Genomic DNA, 20964 nt, shown 5'->3' with positions numbered 1-20964 from the left:
TACCAACATTTTGTTTTACACCCCAGTAGATGGTGGCCACTCCTCAAATCAGAGGCTACAGCGGGCTAGGGACAAGTGACCAGATAATTGACATTGGACCAAAATTTACAAAAAATTTTGCACCCCAATGTCAATGGTGGCCACTTCTTAAACAAGAGGCAGCAGTGGGCTAGTTCCCAAAACTTGGCAGTGGACCCAAAATTACCCAAATTTTGTAACCCCAGTAAACAGTGGCTCAGAGGGAAATAGACATTTCCTATTTCTTGTGGCTCCTCAAACCAGAGGTCCCAGGGGCTAGAGATAGGTGACCAAAAAATTGTCAGAGGACAAAACTTTACCCACATTTTGTATCCCAATAAATGGTGGCCACTCCTCAAACCAGAGGCTGTGGCAGGATAGAGATAACTGACAAAAAATTGGCTTTGGAGAAAATGTACCCAAATTTTGTAACCCCAGTAAATGGTGGCTCAGTGGGAACATTTCCTGTTTCTTGTGGCTCCTCAAACCAGAGGCTGCAGGGGGCTAGAGATAAGTTCCCAAATAGTGGCAGTAGACCCAATTTTACCCAAATTTTGCAAACCCAGTAAATGGTGGCGCAGTGGGAATTGGACATTTCCTGTTTCTTGTGAATCCTCAAACCAGAAGCCCCAAGGGGCTAGAGATAGGTGACCAAATAATTGGCATTGGACCAAACTTTATCAAAATTTTACAAACCAGTAAAAGGTGGCCACTTTTCAAACTAGATGCCACAGTGGTCTAGAGATAAGTGACAAAAAATTGGCTTTGGATGAAATTTAACAAAATTTTGCACCCCAGTAAATGGTGGCCACTCCCCAAATCAGAGGCTGCATGAGGCTAGAAATAAGTGACCAAAAAATTGTCAGAGGACCAAACGTTACCCAAATGTTGTATCCCAGTAAATGGTGGCCACTCCTCAAACCAGAGGCTGTGGCGGGATAGAGATAATTGAAAAACAAATTGGCTTTGGACAAAATTTATGGTGGACTCTCCTAAACCAAAGGTCACGGAAGGCCAAGGTTAAGTGACCAAAACTTGCCTCTGGATAAAACTTACCAAAATTTTGCACCTCAGTATATGGTGAGAGGTTGCAAAGGTTAAGTGATGAAAACGTGCCTTTTGACAAAATTTACCAAAATGTTGTACCCTAGTAATTAGCGGCCTCTTCCCAAACCAAAGGCCGCAAAGGACTAAGGTTAAGTGATTAAAACTTGCCTCTGGACAAAATTTCCCAAAATTTTGCACCTCAATAAAATGGTGGCCTTTCCTCAAAACCAAAAGCCTTGGAGGGCTAAGATTATGTGATCAAAACTTGCCTCTGGACAAAATTTTGCAAAACTCTGCACCTCAGTAAATGGTGGCCTCTTCTCAAACCAGAGGCCGCATGGGTTAAAAGTGATGAAAACTTGCCTTTTGACATAATTTACCAAAAATTTTGCACCCCAGTAAATGGTGGCCTCTTCTCAAACCAGAGCCCTCAGGGGGCTAAGGTTAAGTGACCAAAACGTACCTTTTGACAAAATTTACCAATATTAGAAAGATTAAAACTTGCCTCTGAACAAAATTTCCCCAAATTTTGCACCTCAATAAAATGGTGGCCTTTCTTCAAAACCAAAAGCCTTGGAGGGCTAAGATTATGTGATCAAAACTTGCCTCTGGACAAAATTTACCAAAATTCTGCACTTCAGTAAATGGTGGCCTCTTCTCAAATCAGAGGCCGCATGGGTTAAAGTGATGAAAACTTGCCTTTTGACATAATTTACCAAAAATTTTACACCCCAGTAAACGGTGGCCTCTTCCCAAAGGCTGCATGAGTTAAGTGATGAAAACTTGCCTTTTGACAAAATTTACCAAAAATTTTGCACCCCAGTAAATGGTGGCCTCTTCTCAAACCAGAGGCCGCATGGGTTAAGTGATGAAAACGTGCCTTTTGACAAAATTTACCAAAATGTTGCAACCCAGTAATTAGCGGCCACAAACTGCTAAGGTTAAGTGATTAAAACTTGCCTCTGGACAAAATTTCCCCAAATGTTGCACCTCAATAAAATGGTGGCCTTTCCTCAAAACCAAAAACCTTGGAGGGCTAAGATTATGTGATCAAAACTTGCCTCTGGACAAAATTTACCAAAATTTGCACCTCAGTAAATGGTGGCCTCTTCTCAAACCAAAGGCTGCATGGGTTGAGTGACCAAAACTTACCTTTTGACAAAATTTACCAAAATTTTGCAAACCCAGTAAATGGTGGCTCAATAAGGACAGCTCCTGTTTTCTTTCGGCAAGAATTAATTTGCAACAAATTGACCAAAAATCACAAAAACAGAAGCGCAAATATGCAAAGCGTAAAAATGAGACAATGCAACAGTGCAACACATCATTACATAAGGCTCCAACCATGCTGTAATGCATTAAGCTTTACTACGCTCCAGTATATAAAATACACAATAAAAACAAACCGCAGCGGCAACAAATCCATTTCAATTTCAACACCAACACACAGAAAGGAGGAGGAACGACTGGGGGGGGGGGGATCACGCTGGTTGCATACGGCATATTTTTATGTCTAAGTTTTTCAGCGCACACCGTTTTTTTTTTTTCCCTTTTTTTACAAAAGACTGAACACCCACACAAATACACACAACCTTTCACCTCCTGCTTGCGCGCAGATTACTGAGCAGCGTCAGTCCCCCTCGGTTTTTTTTTTTTGCTTGTTTTGCCGCTCGCAGCGGCCGTTCCTGATCAATGTTTTTCCTTGGCGGTCGTGGAGCAATGCGACCAACGGAGCCCTACAGAGAGCAGGGGAGGTGACAATAGGAAGTCGAGGGGATACAATGTATCAATGTAGTAATTGACACACATTCTAAAAAAGGACAGGGCCGTTAACTCTTTCACAGCTGGAGGTGCCGAGGGAAAGGAAAAAAAAAAAAGGGGGGGGGGGGAGCCGGGTTGGTGATGCTGCATCGCCGCCGAGTCTACAAAAAGGTCTGACCCCGTTGCAAGGTTAAACATTGAACGGCACGGCGACGGCATACTTAACAAAATCGAAAGCATCTTTTTTTTTTTTTAGCGTTTCTTTTTATCTTTTTTTTTTTTTTTTTTTTTATTAGGAGGGAGAGAGACTTACCATGTCTGAACTGAGCTGGGATAAAATGGCGAAGCTGGATAAGCGATCACACAGGCATTTAGTATGAAATGGATCCACGGGGATCGTGCGGCAGCCTTTGAAGGACCAGGAGCCCAGATTAGAGGATCTAGAAGGGGGGGGGGGAAAGGGAGAGAGAAAAAAAAGAGACAAAAACGGAAGAGATTGTAGCACCAACAATGATAAATAATCAAGGGATGGGCGAGAGCGGGGAGCATCAACATAATCTGCGGCTATATATAGTACTACACAGGGGGCGAGGAGAGAGAATAGAGGGGGGGGGGGGGAATAAGAGATAGAAGTGTAAATACAACAAAGAGATGACATACCGGATTGTTATGGATGCTTTTGGGGGGGTGGTTCACATTGAAGAATATAAAACAGACGATAGAGATATAGCAGAGAAGAGGGAGGATGGGAGGGGGGGGCGGGGGGGGGTCATGGGTTTGCACTGGAGTGATGGGAGCCGGGACGCGGGGAGGGAGGAGGGGGGGATATAATGAATGAAATGTGACGGAAGGGTGTGAATGGGGGGTTAGCTTGGGGGAAAATGGGGGGGTTTCCAAAAATCGAAAACGGGGGGAGGTGGGGGTGGGAATAAAATGGACGCATGCAAATTGATCAGGTTGGCCTTAATGGTGATGTCTGGACGGAGCTGGATGTGCAGGGAGGGCAGCTGGAGAGGAGAAGAGGAAAGGGGGAGCTACAATTGACAGTCGGAGCAGAGAGAGAGAGAGAGAGAGAGAAGTTTAAGATGCTGAGTGGGGGAGGGGGAGATCGGATTATAGTGAGCATCAGGAAATTTACTGACAGTCAATAATAATAATAACAATAATAATAAGAACATGCTGCCACAATAACGCACAATTTAAAGTTTTGCGAATAGAAAATTAGTTTGATGTCTGACATTTCTAGGAATCGTCCTGTGATTGGAATAATAATGGTACTAATAATAATAACAACAAATAATTACTATCATTTATAGCATTCTGCAAACTATCCTGGTATATAACATTATCATTGTACTCAACCATAAAAAACATAATATATTTAATCATAATTTTAAACAAAGAACACATTATTATTATTATTGTTATTTAAATATACTATTATTAATTGAATACTACTACTACTACTACTAATAATATTAATAATAATAATAATCATCTTAAACACTTTCTATTGCTAACTATGAAAATGTTGCAGTGATAATTATGTTACTATAAAATTATTTATATTATATTTAGTCTAAATAATAACAATAATAATAATAATATTTTTTTTTTCAGATTTATTATAGCAATGGAGTTGTTATTACATATATATATCATTAAATACTACTACTACTAATAATACTAATAATGATACAAATTGTACTTAAGTAATAATATTTGCCAGTAATTTTTTCAGGTTCATTATAGCCATAGAATTATTATAAAATAAAATAAAAAGTATCTCTCTCTCTCTCTCTCTCTATATATATATATAGATAGATATATAAATCAATCTATCTATCTATCTATCTATCTATCTATCTATCTATCTATCTATCTATCTATCCATATATAGCTATATAGAGAGAGAGAGAGAGAGAGAGAGAGAGAGAGAGAGAGAGATGATGGAGAGAGTTCTCTCTCTATCGATCGATCGATAGATATATCTATATATACATATACATATACATATATATATATATATATATATATATATATATATATATATATATATATAAAATATAGGTGAAGTGAACAGGATTGCTGCACTTAATATTTATTAAAAATACAAAAAATAAAAAAAAAATACAAATATCCAACGTGTCCCATCTGATTTATATCTACATCTATCTATCTATCTATCTATCTATCTATCTATCTATCTATCTATCTATCTATCTATCTATCTATCTAATATTTACCAGTGTAATTTCTGTCAGAATCATTACTGTCATTAAAAATGTTAGAATGATAATAATAATAATAATATTTATAATAATAATAATAATAATAATAACAACTTAGGCCTGGTTCACACCTTTGCGGTTTGCAGAGCGTTTTCAGTTTTGCAGCAACGCACTGCAGTCCATTTAACATGGTCTCCTATGGGTCACATCTGTGCGTTTTCAACTGGTGCGTTTTTTTGAAAAAGGGACGGTGACTTTTTTTGCCCGCAGCAGGTTGCGTTTTTGGTTCCATAGTCTTCAACAGAAATGCAGCAAAAAAAAAAAGCAGAAAAAAATGCAGCGCTTGCATTTTTTCGATGCGTTAACGCTGCCCTGCATGAGAACAGACACCTCCTGTAAGCGCAATTCGCATCAAAAATGCATGTAAAAATAAAAAGGCAAAACACATCAAGTACAACCTGCACAGTTGTGAACCTAGCCTAAAAAAAAAGTTTGTATGAAAATTTTAGTTTAAGTAATAATCATATTTACTAGTATTCTTTTCGGGTCCATAGAATTATTATTTAATTATTATATTATTATATTATAGAAATATTATTAAAAACTATATTTAAAATAATAAAAATAATAACAAGCAGAACTTTCGGAATCATTAAAGTCATTGAAAACTTTATATTAGTAATAATGATAAAAAGAATAATAATAATAATAATAATAATAAAAGTAACCAGTGTAACTTTTTTCAAAATTATTAAAGTAATTGAAAACTTAATAATAATAATAATAATAATAATAATAATAATAATAATAATAATAATATTAATAATAATAATACCCAGTGCAACTTCTTTCAGAACCACTAAAGTAATCGAAAACGTAATAGTAATAATATTAATAATAATAAATGTTATTATTATTATTAATTTTATTATTATTATTATCATAAAGCTTTCTATGAGCTTAATGATTCTGAAAAAAGTTACACTGGGTATTGATATTATTATTATTATTAATAGTATAAAGTTTTCAATTACTTTAATGATTCTGAAAGAAGTTACACTGGGTATTATTACAACGACGACAACAATATTAATAGTATTAATAATAAAACTAATAGTAATGTTAATAATAACAGTTGTTGTTGTTATTAATATTCTCATTGTTATTAATCATTTATTGTAATGTTGTGTCTGTACTGAACACCCTAATAGATTTTAGTGCACAAAGCCCCTGTGATTCTGGTTGGACTTTTGAGGAACAACAAGTCCCAGCATTTACCACAAAAGCAGCTGCGGCTCCAATGATTGGTGGGGACTTCTGCTGGAATGGGGGGAGTAGGACAGAATGAGAAGAAGCCTCAGCAAATAAGTGACCAAAAAAATGGTAATAATTATATTTAATAGTAATTTTTTTTCAGGTTCATAGAATTATTATTTAATTATTATATTATAGAAATATTATTTAAAAAAAAAAAAAAAACACGGTTTAAAATAATAATAATAGTTGTTATCATTAATATTATTATTATTATAATTGATATTATTATTATTATTATTATTATAAAAAAATATTATTGCTATTATTATAATTGTTGTTATTGTTATAAAGTTTTTAGTTACACTGGTAATTATTATTATTATTGTTATTATTATTGTTATTATTATTATTAATCATTTATTATAATGTTTTGCCTGTACTGAACACCCTAATAGATTTTAGTGCACAAAGCCCCTGTGATTCAGGCTTGACTTTTGAGGAACAACAAGTCCCAGCATTCACCACAAAAGCAGCTGCAGCTCCACTGATTGGTGGGGATTCTGCTGGAATGGGGGGAGTAGGACAGAATGAGAAGAAGCCTCAGCACATTTATTATTCCTCAGCGACTCCAATGATAATATCACATTGTAATATAACAACCAAAATAAAGAAATCCCAGCAGCAGCCGGGAACAGCCAATGGCGGCCCCTCATCTCCAGGAACCGCTCCCGACATTCCTGGAAATGCTGATCAGACGCGCACTCCTCGCCTCTTCTACTTCTTATCTATTTATCCCATTTATATACAGGAACTGGGAAACCGACAGAGCAAAATCAACCAAAAAAAAAGAGAAATGGAATGAGCAGCTTATAGGGAGGAACTACAGGTGCCAGGCTGCGCTACAGTCTAGATCGGCGATATAGGAAGCAGATCGGAGGCCTGGGAAGCCTGAAATGCTGAGTGGGGGAGGAGCAGACAGGATTAAAGCCGCCATCAGTAAATCTACAGATAATCAATAACAATAAAATCGGCTTGTATTGCCAAAACCCGTCCAGAGTCATAAATAAAGAATCAGTTCCAGTTCCCGGACTTTTATTATTTTCTACGTCACGCCGTTTAATCCGCTGCAGCCAATCCATCCAATCCATCCAATCCATCCAATCCATCCGCACCTCCCGCTATGTGTGCAGATCTCTCTCTCTATATATATCATTTTTATTTTGCCTATTGTGAGTTGAGAATTTTGCAATAAAATGCAACATCTAATCACTGATAATCACTGGTAATCACTGGTAATCACTGGTAATCACTGGGGTGAACTGGGATCCGGGCTGCGTTGCTTGATGCAGGTGATGTGAACGAGCCCTGGAAGAACCCAGACCCTATAGAAGAACCCAGGCCCTATAGAAGAACCCGGACCCTATAAAAGTAACCCCATCCTTGGTGCTAACAATTGTTTATAAACAAAGCCATGTGGTCACCATCTCCCCCCTGTCCTGGTGATTGCCCACCTTAGTTCATAAACAAAGCCATGTCACTGCTTCCTAGCTTTGATGGTGAGTGAGCCCTCAAAGGAACTCTGACCCCAGAGCTAACTACAACAGAACCCCCATCCCTAGTACTAACTACAACAGGAACCCCATCCCTAGTACTAACTATAACAGGAACCCCATCCCTAGTACTAACTACAACAGAACCCCATCCCTAGTACTAACTACAACAGAACCCCATCCCTAGTACTAACTATAACAGGAACCCCATCCCTAGTACTAACTACAACAGTAATCCCATCCCTAGTACTAACTACAACAGTAATCCCATCCCTAGTACTAACTACAACAGTAATCCCATCCCTAGTACTAACTACAACAGTAATCCCATCCCTAGTACTAACTACAACAGTAATCCCATCCCTAGTACTAACTACAACAGTAATCCCATCCCTAGTACTAACTACAACAGGAGCCCCATCCCTAGTACTAACTACAACAGGAGCCCCATCCCTAGTACTAACTACAACAGAACCCCATCCCTAGTACTAACTATAACAGGAACCCCATCCCTAGTACTAACTACAACAGTAATCCCATCCCTAGTACTAACTACAACAGAACCCCATCCCTAGTACTAACTACAACAGAACCCCATCCCTAGTACTAACTATAACAGGAACCCCATCCCTAGTACTAACTACAACAGTAATCCCATCCCTAGTACTAACTACAACAGAACCCCATCCCTAGTACTAACTATAACAGGAACCCCATCCCTAGTACTAACTACAACAGTAATCCCATCCCTAGTACTAACTACAACAGTAATCCCATCCCTAGTACTAACTACAACAGTAATCCCATCCCAAGTACTAACTACAACAGGAACCCATCCCTAGTACTAACTACAACAGTAATCCCATCCCTAGTACTAACTACAACAGAACCCCATCCCTAGTACTAACTATAACAGGAACCCCATCCCTAGTACTAACTACAACAGTAATCCCATCCCTAGTACTAACTACAACAGTAATCCCATCCCTAGTACTAACTACAACAGTAATCCCATCCCAAGTACTAACTACAACAGGAACCCATCCCTAGTACTAACTACAACAGTAATCCCATCCCTAGTACTAACTACAACAGTAATCCCATCCCTAGTACTAACTACAACAGTAATCCCATCCCTAGTACTAACTACAACAGTAATCCCATCCCTAGTACTAACTACAACAGTAATCCCATCCCTAGTACTAACTACAACAGTAATCCCATCCCTAGTACTAACTACAACAGGAACCCCATTCTTAGTACTAACTGTAAGAAATGTTTATAAATAAAGCCATGTTGTCGCCATCTCCTGGACGTCCCAGGGATTGCATGACTTTGTTCTTGTCCCGGAGGGGTGAGCGAGCCCTTAAAGGAGCCCTGACCCTGCCGGTAGCTGGAAGCACACAATAGGATCCTTCAGGATGGAGAGTGGGGGAAGGGTGCAGAAAAATGTCATATTTACCAGCCCCATCCTTTGCTGAATGAACACAATGAGTGATCGGTACCAATTGTCCACTGTGTTCCTTCATAACTGAAGCATAGTAAACTGTGTTTATTCGCAGGGGGGGGTCCAGTTGGCTGTATGTGGCCAGGATGGAGAGTGGGGGAAGCGTCTGGTAAGATGTAATATGTACGAGCCCCTTCCTTTGCTGAATGAACACAATGAGTGATCGGTACCACACACAGTGTTCATTTATAAAGGAAGCATAGTAAACTGGGGGGAAGGGGGCTGTATGGGGTCCCCTGGTTTCTAACAGCAGTCTGCTGAAGAGCGGCATTTCTCTCTTCATGTTTGGGGGAAATGTGCGATTTTGTGGTCATCTCACACGTGTGATCGTACCCTCGGGGGAGGGGGAGGGGGGGGGGGTGTCCTGGCGCCGTGCGGTTGGCTTATTGGCCAGTCCAGTCCTCCTATCCCCGTCCAGCCAATCTGCCCGGATCTCACACGAGGCCCCTCCACACCTCTGCAGAGACGTTCGATGTTTGGATGAGAAGACGTAACTCGTCGGTGGAGATTTTTTTTTTTTGCGCATTTTAATGAAGGATGAATCACCTGGAATGTGGAGCCGCCGCCCCCAGAGATTGGCAGAACCCCCATATAGGTGACAATGGCGTGGGCACAACACACAGCAGCCGGAGATAGAGACGGTGACAATCCGCCTTCTTCAGACGATCGTCCCTGACTGGCATCATATCATTCTACATCCGCCTGACTTCAACGACACGACTCCCATATCCTCCCACTCTACTGACTCCCCAATCCCAACACCCCACACTGAACTATATATATATGTTCAGTGTCACATCACAAAAAAATGCAAAATTGGGAAAATATATATTTTTTTTTTCGATTGCAAATAACTTTGTCATGCTTTGTACCAGAAATATCATTTGAAATGACAAATTATTAAAAAGAAAACCTTTTTATTTACAATTATTTTATTTTTTTTTTAAGCAAAGGCTGGTCAAAATAGAAAAAAAAAATAATAATATATATATATATAAAATAATTTTTGCAAAACAATATTGCCAAAAGAAAGCCTGGTTTGTCTTCACGAAATATGTTTTGTATTACTTATCTTTAATAATGACAAACCCTAATCCAATCAACAGGCCCATAGTGGTAATGTAAAAATAAAATGTAAAATATATATATATATATATATAAAAGCAGAAAAATAATGGTTAAGGGGAGAAGAGGAGGAAGAGGTTAAAGAGGAGCATCTTCATAATTTGGCTCCATCCCCTAAGCACTAATGGATTATGAACTAAGTAGCATGGACTATAAACTATGATATGATAAGCTATGGTACTAGGGACTAGGTACTGTGGACAATAGGGTAGGGACAATGGACTATGGACTATGGACTAGGTACTATAGACTAGGTACTATGAACTAGGGATGATGGACTATAGACTATGGACCAATTAAAGGATATTATACAGGAGTGACATCACCACTCCTCAGATATACAGTATCTCATGAAAGTAAGTACACCCCTCAGTGACATTTGTGTAAATCTTTTCTTCTATCTTTTCATGTGACAACACTGAAGAAATGACACTTGTCTACAATGTAAAGTAGTGAGTGTACAGCTTGTATAACAGTGTAAATTTACTGTCCCCTCAAAATAACTCAACACACAGCCATTAATGTCTAAACCGCTGGCAACAAAAGTCAGTACACCCCTAAGTGAAAATGTCCAGATTGGGCCCAAAGTGTCAATATTTTGTGTGGCCTCCATTATTTTCCAGCACTGCCTTAACCCTCTTGGGCATGGAGGTCACCAGAGCTTCACAGGTTGTCACTGGAGTCCTCTTCCCCTCCTCCATGATGACATCACAGAGCTGGTGGATGTTAGAGACCTTGTGCTCCTCCACCTTCCGTTTGAGGATGTCCCACAGATGCTCAATAGGGTTTAGGTCTGGAGACATGCTTGGCCAGTCCATCACCCTTACCCTCAGCTTCTTTAGCAAGGCAGTGGTGGTCTTGGAGGTGTGTTTGGAGTGGTTATCATGTTGGAATACTGCCCTACGGCCCAGTCTCTGAAGGGAGGGGATCATGCTCTGCTTCAGTATGTCACAGTACATGTTGGCATTCATGGTCCCCTCAATGATCTGTAGCTCCCCAGTGCCGGCAGCACTCATGCAGCCCCAGACCATGACACTCCCACCACCATGCTTGACTGTAGACAAGACACACTTGTCTTTGTCCTCCTCACCTGGTTGCCCCCACACACGCTTGTCACCATCTGAACCAAATACGTTTATCTTGGTCTCATCAGACCACAGGACATGGTTCCAGTAATCCATGTCCTTAGTCTGCTTGTCTTCAGCAAACTGGTTGTGGTCTTTCTTGTGCATCATCTTTAGAAGAGGCTTCCTTCTGGGATGACAGCCATGCAGACCAATTTGATGCAGTGTGCGGCGTATGGTCTGAGCACTGACAGGCTGACCCCCCCACCCCTACAACCTCTGCAGCAATGCTGGCAGCACTCATACGTCTATTTCCCAAAGACAACCTCTGGATATGATGCTGAGCACGTGACCTCAACTTCTTTGGTGGACCATGGCAAGGCCTGTTCTGAGTGGAACCTGTCCTGTTATACCGCTGTATGGTCTTGGCCACCGTGCTGCAGCTCAGTTTCAGGGTCTTGGCAATCTTCTTATAGCCTAGGCCATCTTTATGTAGAGCAACAATTCTTTTTTTCAGATCCTCAGAGAGTTCTTTGCCATGAGGTGCCATGTTGTACTTCCAGTGACCAGTATGAGAGAGTGAGAGCGATAACACCTAATTTAACACACCTGCTCCCCATTCACACCTGAGACCTTGTAACACTAACGAGTCACATGACACCGGGGAGGGAAAATGGCTAATTGGTCCCAATTTGGACATTTTCACTTAGGGGTGTTCTGACTTTTGTTGCCAGCGGTTTAGACATTAATGGCTGTGTGTTGAGTTATTTTGAGGGGACAGCAAATTTACACTGTTATACAAGCTGTACACTCACTACTTTACATTGTAGACAAGTGTCATTTCTTCAGTGTTGTCACATGAAAAGATAGAAGAAAAGATTTACACAAATGTCACTGAGGGGTGTACTTACTTTTGTGAGATACTGTATACAGTATATTTGAGGAATAATAATCGCGTGTGGCGGCGGCGGTGGGGCGATTGGTGGTTTCTCGGATTGGTGTGACATGGCGGCCGGCATACTCCGACTAATGAAAACAATATTTCCAATTAGCGCCCCTCCCCCTTCCAGAACTGCTGAGGAGACGCCGCATTCCCCCCACAAGCCGCAGCGCAAAATAATTATTCCCCCGACCGGCGTGCAGCGAGCCGGAGCGTTCCTCCCCACCGCCGAGCGGGTTATAGAAATATCTGCCGGGAATTTACTCTTCTGACAAGTCCGATTGTGTCAGAAATAGAACAACCCGATCCGAGGAGATTATAATGAGGCCACTGAGATGACAGGCGGGGGAGGGGGGGAGAGCGGTGGAGCGCTCCTCAATCTTCTCTTCCCGTCTTCTGATCCTCCTGTGTATAGAGGAATATATACATTGCGCCGGACTGACGGGGGGGGGGGGGCTTGACTACACACCGCTGCCCCCCAGCTCCAGAGTCGGCAGAACACCATCACACAGAACACAGGGGGCGTGTCCAGAACTACGCGGGGCGGAATCAGGAGCCGCGACGCGAGACGTGCGAAGGCGGTTAAAGGGGAACTCCGGCACAAAAAATTCAATTTACATCAATATATCCCTCAAGAGCCACAAAGGATATAAATCTACTTTTTGTGCACCAAATGCCTCTGCAAAGCCGGATATTACCTTGTAAAAGTACCAGTGACATCATCACTAGGCTGGAGACCGCCCACGCAGAGCACAGCTGTAAGAGGGGCCCAGTGGGCTCCACCCACTACAGGCTGTCTGCAAAAAAACTACTGGATGGGGGCTGAGAAAGGTCCTGTCATCCAATACAAGGAGAGAGAGCAGAGCTGTGGGAGTGGCCCAATAGGCTCCACCCACTACAGGAAACTACAGAAGGGGTGGAGACAAGACCAGTCTTCCCTGTATAAGAAGAGAAAGCAAAGTTGTGGGAGGGGCCCAATAGGCTCCACCCACTACAGGAGGGGGCAAAGACAAGACCAGTCCCCTTGCACAAGGAAAGAGAGCAGAGCTGTGGGAGGGGTCCAATAGGCTCCACCCACTATAGAAAACTACAGGAGGAGGCGGAGACAAGACCAGTCCTCCCTGCACAAGGAGAGAGAGCAGAGCTGTGGGAGTGGCCCAATAGGCTCCACCCACTACAGGAAACTACAGAAGGGGTGGAGACAAGACCAGTCTTCCCTGTATAAGAAGAGAAAGCAAAGTTGTGGGAGGGGCCCAATAGGCTCCACCCACTACAGGAGGGGGCAAAGACAAGACCAGTCCCCTTGCACAAGGAAAGAGAGCAGAGCTGTGGGAGGGGTCCAATAGGCTCCACCCACTATAGAAAACTACAGGAGGAGGCGGAGACAAGACCAGTCCTCCCTGCACAAGGAAAGAGAGCAGAGCTGTGGGAGGGGCCCAGCAGACTCCACCCACTACAGAAAACTACAGACTACAGGAGGAGGCGGAGACAAGACCAGTCCCCCTGCACAAGGAGAGAGAGCAGCGGTCAGCGGTCTTTATTACAGGAAGTCTTTTTTTTTTGCACATTTTACATGCTACACGTAGTGGGCGGCCCCATACATTTGACACGCAACAAAACACGACAATGAAGCTCAGCCACCTTTTTTGGGTTTTGGAGTTTCACTTGTATTTTTTTTTACTGTGGTATTGGTGCTTTTATTGTACATTTTGATGAGCGTGAAAACGTGCGTCTCCTGGACATATTTGGGGGTGTCATTAGCAATGAACAGCACTGCAAGAGCGGCATTTGCTTTTTTACGCATTCCGTGAACGCACGTGACAAAAAAAAAAGCGGGCAATGCTTAGATGTGGATGGAGCCTAAAATACTCGGGGCCCTGGGGGATGGGGGATTGGGGGGAGGGGCATGTACGGGGGGGCGCTTGCAAATGATTGTAAATGAAAAGTCGCATCAAGAACGCGCCCCAGCCACGCTTTTGCAAACACGTTTAGGCGCATCGAGGATCTGTTCCCTCATTTCACTGGCCAGGAAAATCACTTATAATGTACTCAGTACAGGAAAAATGCCCCGTTTCCGACTTTGACGTCGCTCTGCTCAGGACGACTTCAAAGCTGACCATTCAGTGCGATTTCATTGCGGCTCGCTGACACTCCGTGCGACTTCATTTAAGGGATGTCAATGCAAGTTATAATGAAGTCGCGCAGAAACAGTGCAGGAACCTTTTTCAAAGTGGTTGCGGCTTGAGTTACACCGATTGAAATGGTTTCCATTGCTGCAAATGGGGTGCGACTTTGAAATGTCAAGTCGCACGGGTGTGAACCAGGGTTCAACAACGAATGACAACAAATGACACCAACGAATGACATCAACGAATGACACCAACGAATGACACCAACGAATGACAACAACGAATGACATCAACGAATGACACGGCGCGCACAACATGCATTTTTTTTTTTGTATGCTCTCTCAAAACGCTTACATATGCCATGTTTGGTTTGCTTGAGCCACCAAAGTGTGTTTACAAATTGATACAAACCGCATCAATAAACTGTATATATAATGTATAGAAAATCCAGGACAAAAGAATACAAAAGAAACAATTTTCCACTTGAGGACCTTTTCTGCCACTTTTTTACATTTAAAAATCTGTATTTTTTTGCTAGAAAATGACCCCAAACATTATATATATATTTAGCAGAGACCCCAGAGAATAAAATAGTGGTCACTGCAGTTCTTTATGTCACACCGTATTCGCGCAGCAGGTTTTCAAACGCTTGTCTTTTGGGGGAAAAAAAAGCATTTTAACCACTATCTGGCTGCGCAATAGCCAAAAGACGGCTGCTGCGTGGGCTTACTTTGCCAGGGTGGGCGTCATCTGACGTCCCCCTGTGATCACGCTGCTCGCACCCCTTCAGACTCAGCTGTTCACAGATTGGGGGAAAAAGGGCCAATCACAGCGTTACTTTAACATGTGATCAGTCCAGTGACAGCTGATCGCAATGTCAACAGAAGACGGTTATCCACTTTCTTTTCCTCACGCTGGTCTTTAAAGACATGGATGAGCGAGTTTGGGGTGGAGGAACTTGACTGGCCTGCACAGAGTCCTGACCTCCACCCCACAGAACACCTTTGGGAAGAGTTAGAGCGGAGACTGTGAGCCAGGCCTTCTCATCCAACATCAGTGCCTGACCTCACAAATGCTCTTCTGGAAGAATGGTCAAACATTCCCATAGACACCCTCCTAAACCTTGTGGACGGCCTTCCCAGAAGAGGTGACGCTGTTATAGCTGCAAAGGGCGGAGCCAACTCAATACTGAACCCTACGGACTAATGCCCCGTACACACGGTCGGATTTTCCGATGGAAAATGTCCGATCGGAGCGTGTTGTCAGAAACTCCGACCGTGTGTGGGCTCCATCGGACATTTTCCATCGGATTTTCCGACACACAAAGTTTGAGAGCAGGAGATAAAATTTTCCGACAACAAAATCCGTTGTCGGAATTTCCGATCGTGTGTACACAAATCCGACGCACAAAGTGCCACGCATGCTCAGAATTGGCCACTGCCCCGTTTATAGTCCCGACGTACGTGTTTTACGTCACCGCGTTCAGAACGATCGGATTTTCCGACAAGATTTGTGTGACCGTGTGTATGCAAGACAAGTTTGAGCCAACATCCGTCGGAAAAAATCCATGGATTTTGTTGTCGGAATGTCCGATCAATGTCCGATCAATGTCCGATCGTGTGTACAGGCATAAGACTGGGAGGCCATTAAAGTTCATGTGTGTGTAAAGGGAGGCGTCCCAATACTTTTGGCAATATAGTGTATATATTGTACATATATATATATTGCAGTCTTAAGAAAAGAAACAGTTTTTTCTATGAATGTATTTTTTTGTATAGAGAGCGGCCCCTTCTGGCAGGAGGTGCGGGGGGAGGGGGGGGGCAATTTTTTTGCCTCCTTATAAATCCAGCACTGTATGTTATGGGAGAGAGGGGAGGGGGAGGTGTTCTGTAGTCCTGTCCTAGGGTGACAACGCGGCCTCTCCTTATATACAGTGAGTGTTGTCACCCTCGAAGTGTGTGACTCGCTGGATATAATGTATATACCTGTATACAATGTAACAATGTTCAGCTTGAATTTTGATACATTTTACTGAACAGTAATCACAGAAATGAATCTCGGAAACCTTCTCTACAATTTCTCTAAATTTCTCTAAATTTCTCTAAATTTCTCTACAATTTCTCTACAATTTCCCGCCAATAAATGTTTCTCCTTCACTTTTCACAAACAAACAAAACAAAAAAAATAAAAAAACCTCGAATGTGGAAATGTGTGATCGGCACAGAAAGACGTGAAATAAAAGACGCGGATAAAACCAATAAAAATATTAAACCAAGAAAAGTGGCGGATGAATGAAGTGGCCCCGGGGGGGGGGTCCCATCTCCCCCTCTTAAAAAGCCGGTCATTATGATTGGTGGGGGGGGGGGGGGGGGTGACGCACAAGCACTGCCCCGGATAGTGGGGTGTCACTATCAGCGGTGCACCCCCTGCTGGGCATTTAAAGTGACCCCCCCCCCCCTGTGTACAGAACCCCCCCCATTGATGATTAGGAGATTGATGTAAATTTTGAATGGAGGGACAGAAAAGAGGAGACTTCCCCCCCCCCCCCCTGGGTTCAATGAATGGAGACCGATGAGATCATAGACTCACTTCATTTGTCTCATGGAACCCGGGGCAGCCGCACATCAATTAGGACAGACAGGAGTGAGGTTAACCCTCCCAATGCTGGGGGGGGGGGGGGGGGAGGGGCTAGCTAAGCCTTTTCTAAAGGATTTGGAGAAATTGTCCTGAATCCCCCCCCCCCCCCCCCCGCACAAAGCACCCCTCCCCCTCTGAGCCAACCTATTGTACCCCATTATTTATACAGGTTCTCTTTCCTGCCATCATTCCTGAACAGCGAGGCTCCTTTATACCCCATCAGCCAAACGCACATCCAGAATAATTTTTGGAGGGCTTTTTGACCCCTTTAGTCCCGTCTTGCCATGAGCTGTGCGGTTATATTTGTCTCTTTGGCTCCCATGTCCTCCTCCATAGAAGCTGCGGACTCCGTACATTGCACTGATGATGGCCAACAAGAGCGGAACAGCTGTATGTAGAATGTGATAAAGGGCTCTATAATATGAGACTATACTGTGAGGCGGAGGGGTCCCCCAACTTCATAGACAAAAGGCCAGTTTACTGTACTTCAGATTTTAATGGGGCCGGACTGTGACCAGTGGGAGTAAAAGATGTCTTAGCATCACTGGGGAGTAAATAACTCATCATTGGTGTCAGTGGGAGGAATAGTGCCCCATCATTGGTATCAGTGAGAGGAATAGTGTCCCATCATTGGTGTCAGTGGGAGGAATAGTGTCCCATCATTGGTGTCAGTGGGAGGAATAGTGCCCCATCATTGGTGTCTGTGGAAGGAATAGTGCCCCATCATTGGTATCAGTGGGAGGAATAGTGCCCCATCATTCGTATCAGTGAGAGGAATAGTGTCCCATCATTGGTATCAGTGAGAGGAATAGTGTCCCATCATTGGTATCAGTGGGAGGAATAGTGCCCCATCATTGGTATCAGTGGGAGGAATAGTGTCCCATCATTGATATCAGTGGGAGGAATAGTGTCCCATCATTGGTATCAGTGGGAGGAATAGTGTCCCATCATTGGTATCAGCGGGAGGAATAGTGTCCCATCATTGGTATCAGCGGGAGGAATAGTGTCCCATCATTGGTATCAGTGGGAGGAATAGTGTCCCATCATTGATATCAGTGGGAGGAATAGTGCCCCATCATTGGTATCAGTGGGAGGAATAGTGTCCCATCATTGGTATCAGTGAGAGGAATAGTGCCTCAAGGCCCATGGGGATGAGGGGGTGGGGGGGTGTTTGGGATGAGGGAGGGAGGCAGTTGGGGATGAGGGGGGTGGGGGGTGTTGGGGACAAGGGGGGAGGGGATGGGGGGTGTTTGGTATGAGGGAGGGGGTGTTGGGACAAGGGGGGAGGGGGTGGTGTATTTGCCATGAAGGTACAAGCAAGGACTGGAAACAGAGAGAGAAAGCATTAGAGGGGGTGTTGGGGACAAGGGGCGAGGGGGGTGTTGGGGATGAGAGGGGTGGGGGGTGTTGGGGACAAGGGGGGAGGGGGAGTGATTGGGATAAGTGGGGGGTGTTGGGGCTGAGAAGGGGGGTGTTGGGGATGAGGGGGGAGGGGGGTGTTTGGGATGAGGGAGAGGGGATGGGGGGTGTTGGGGATGAGGGGGGAGGGGAGTGTTGGGGATGAGGGGGGGTGAGGGGGTGTTGGGGATGAGGGATGGGATGAAGGGTGCATTAGGGTGTTTGGGATGAGGGGGGGTGGGGGGTTGTTGGGGACAAGGGGGGAGGGGGTGGGGGGGGTGTTGGGGATGAGGGGGGAGGGGGTGTTGGGGATGAGGGGGGGTGGGGGCAGTTTTGGATGAGGGGGGGTGGGGGGGTGTTGGGGACAAGGGGGAGGGGGGTGTTGGGGATGAGGGGATTGGGGGTGTTTGGGATGAGGGGGGGCAGTTTGGGATGAAGGGGGGTGGGGGGCAGTTTGGGACAAGGGGGAGGGGGTGGGGGGGTGTTGGGGATGAGGGGGGTGGGGAGGGGTGTTGGGGCCAAGGGGGAGGGGGGGTGTTGCGGATGAGGGGGGAGGGGTTTGGGGGTGTTTGGGATGAGGGAGGGGGGTGGGGGGCAGTTGGGGATGAGGGGGGAGGGGGTGTTGGGGACAAGGGGGGAGGGGAGGTGTTGGGGATGAGGGGGGAGGGGGTTGGGGGTGTTTGGGATGAGGGAGGGGGGTGGGGGGCAGTTGGGGATGAGGGGGGAGTGGGTGTTGGGGACAAGGGGGAGGGGGTGTTGGGGACAAGGGGGGAGGGGATGGGGGGTGTTTGGTATGAGGGAGGGGGTGTTGGGGATGAGGGGGGGGTGGAGGGGGTGTTTGGGACAAGGGGGAGGGGGCGGTGTATCTGCCATGAAGGTAGAAGCAAGGACTGGAAACAGAGAGAGAAAGCATTAGAGGAAAAGGAAAGACTTGACATCTGGACGGAGATTAGCGAGAGATAAGCTGTTCAAATAAAATAAGCGCGGTTCACACAGAGGAGCGACGCTTCTATCAGGAGAAGATGTTCACCTCCGGCTGCAGCTTACATCTCCATCAACTTCACAGGCGTGCGGCGACTTTTGCGGAGAGCTGGCTTCAGGGCATCCAACCGGAGCTCTCCAAATCCTTCTGAGAACATCCCAACCTACAGATAATGTGGCCGGAAACCAACGCTGGAGACCTCCAATCGGGGGGGGGGGGGGGGGACGTTGTCTGGATTTCATATTATAACTGCTGGATATAAATAACTGGCAGAGGTGAGCTGGGAATCGCTTTGCTTGGCTGGAGAGAATACAACACCTGTGCTGGCCCAGCTGAGGGACCCCCATGAGGGGGGGGGGGGGCACTGGAAATGAAAGATATTTAAGCTGGACTAGTTTTTAGCTGAATTCTGAACATTTTGCCAACATTTCTTCATACATTCAATTAATTGATAAAATGAACGGGTATCAATGTTTTTGAGGGGTTGAGGAAGCTCCCTTTACTACCCCTTTAAATTGGCTTGCACCCAAAAATGCCAATTCCAATTGTAACCCATAAAAAAAAGTTAAAACGAAAACTAGCGTTATTCCGAATGGTAAATCTAACCCTAATGATAACCATTTCCCTAACATTAACCCGAATGTAATTCCTAACCTTATCAATAACCCCAATGTTACCCATAATAACCCGAACCCTTATATTTCAAGCCCTAACATTACCCCTTACCCTATTATTAACCCTAACGCCAACCCTAACATTAAACCTAATCCTAATGCTATCCCTAACCCTATCAATAACCTCAATGTTACCCATAATGATAACCCTTCCATGCATATAAGTGCCGCCCATCACTACCACCTCACCCAGGCCTCTCAGTGAAGGAGAAAAATTACTTATTTACAACATTCTGTAACAGAAACTAAGAACAGCTTTTTTTCCAAAATTTTCGGTCTTTTTTCATTTGTTTGGCAAAAAAATAAAAATAAAAACACCAGTGGTGACTAAATACCACCAAAAGAAAGCTCTGTCTGTCTCAAACAAAAAGATAAAAATGTCATATGTGTACAGTGTAGCATGACCGCGTAATTGTCATTCAAAGTGTGACAGCGCTAAAAGCTGAAAACTGGTCTGGGCAGGAAGGGAGGTGACAGTGCCCGGTATTGAAGGGGTACCCTAATGATTTACATTACAATGATTTTTTTTTTTTTACACAACCCCAAATCACAAACCTCATGTTAACAATAACCTTAATGATAACTCCTAATAATAACCCTAATGATATCCCTTGATAACTAACCCTAATGTTCACCATGACCCG

At 43.9% G+C, this 20964-nt stretch overlaps 1 protein-coding gene across 1 annotated transcript in view; it reads right to left on the bottom strand.

Moving 5' to 3' along the window:
* ADGRB1 (adhesion G protein-coupled receptor B1) overlaps positions 1 to 20964 on the bottom strand; it is a gene marked incomplete in the record, with an annotated part of 698266 nt that overhangs the window by 173874 nt on the left and 503428 nt on the right. Inside the window, 1 exon segment of the mRNA XM_073629372.1 lies at positions 3140 to 3266. Within this exon segment, the coding sequence (XP_073485473.1) occupies positions 3140 to 3266 (127 nt within the window).

This window comes from Aquarana catesbeiana, linkage group LG05, assembly GCF_042186555.1.
Source record: "Aquarana catesbeiana isolate 2022-GZ linkage group LG05, ASM4218655v1, whole genome shotgun sequence".
Classification (NCBI taxonomy): Eukaryota; Metazoa; Chordata; class Amphibia; order Anura; family Ranidae; genus Aquarana; species Aquarana catesbeiana.
The sequence above is the reverse complement of the archived record's forward strand: the minus strand, read 5'-3'. Positions and strand labels throughout refer to the sequence as shown.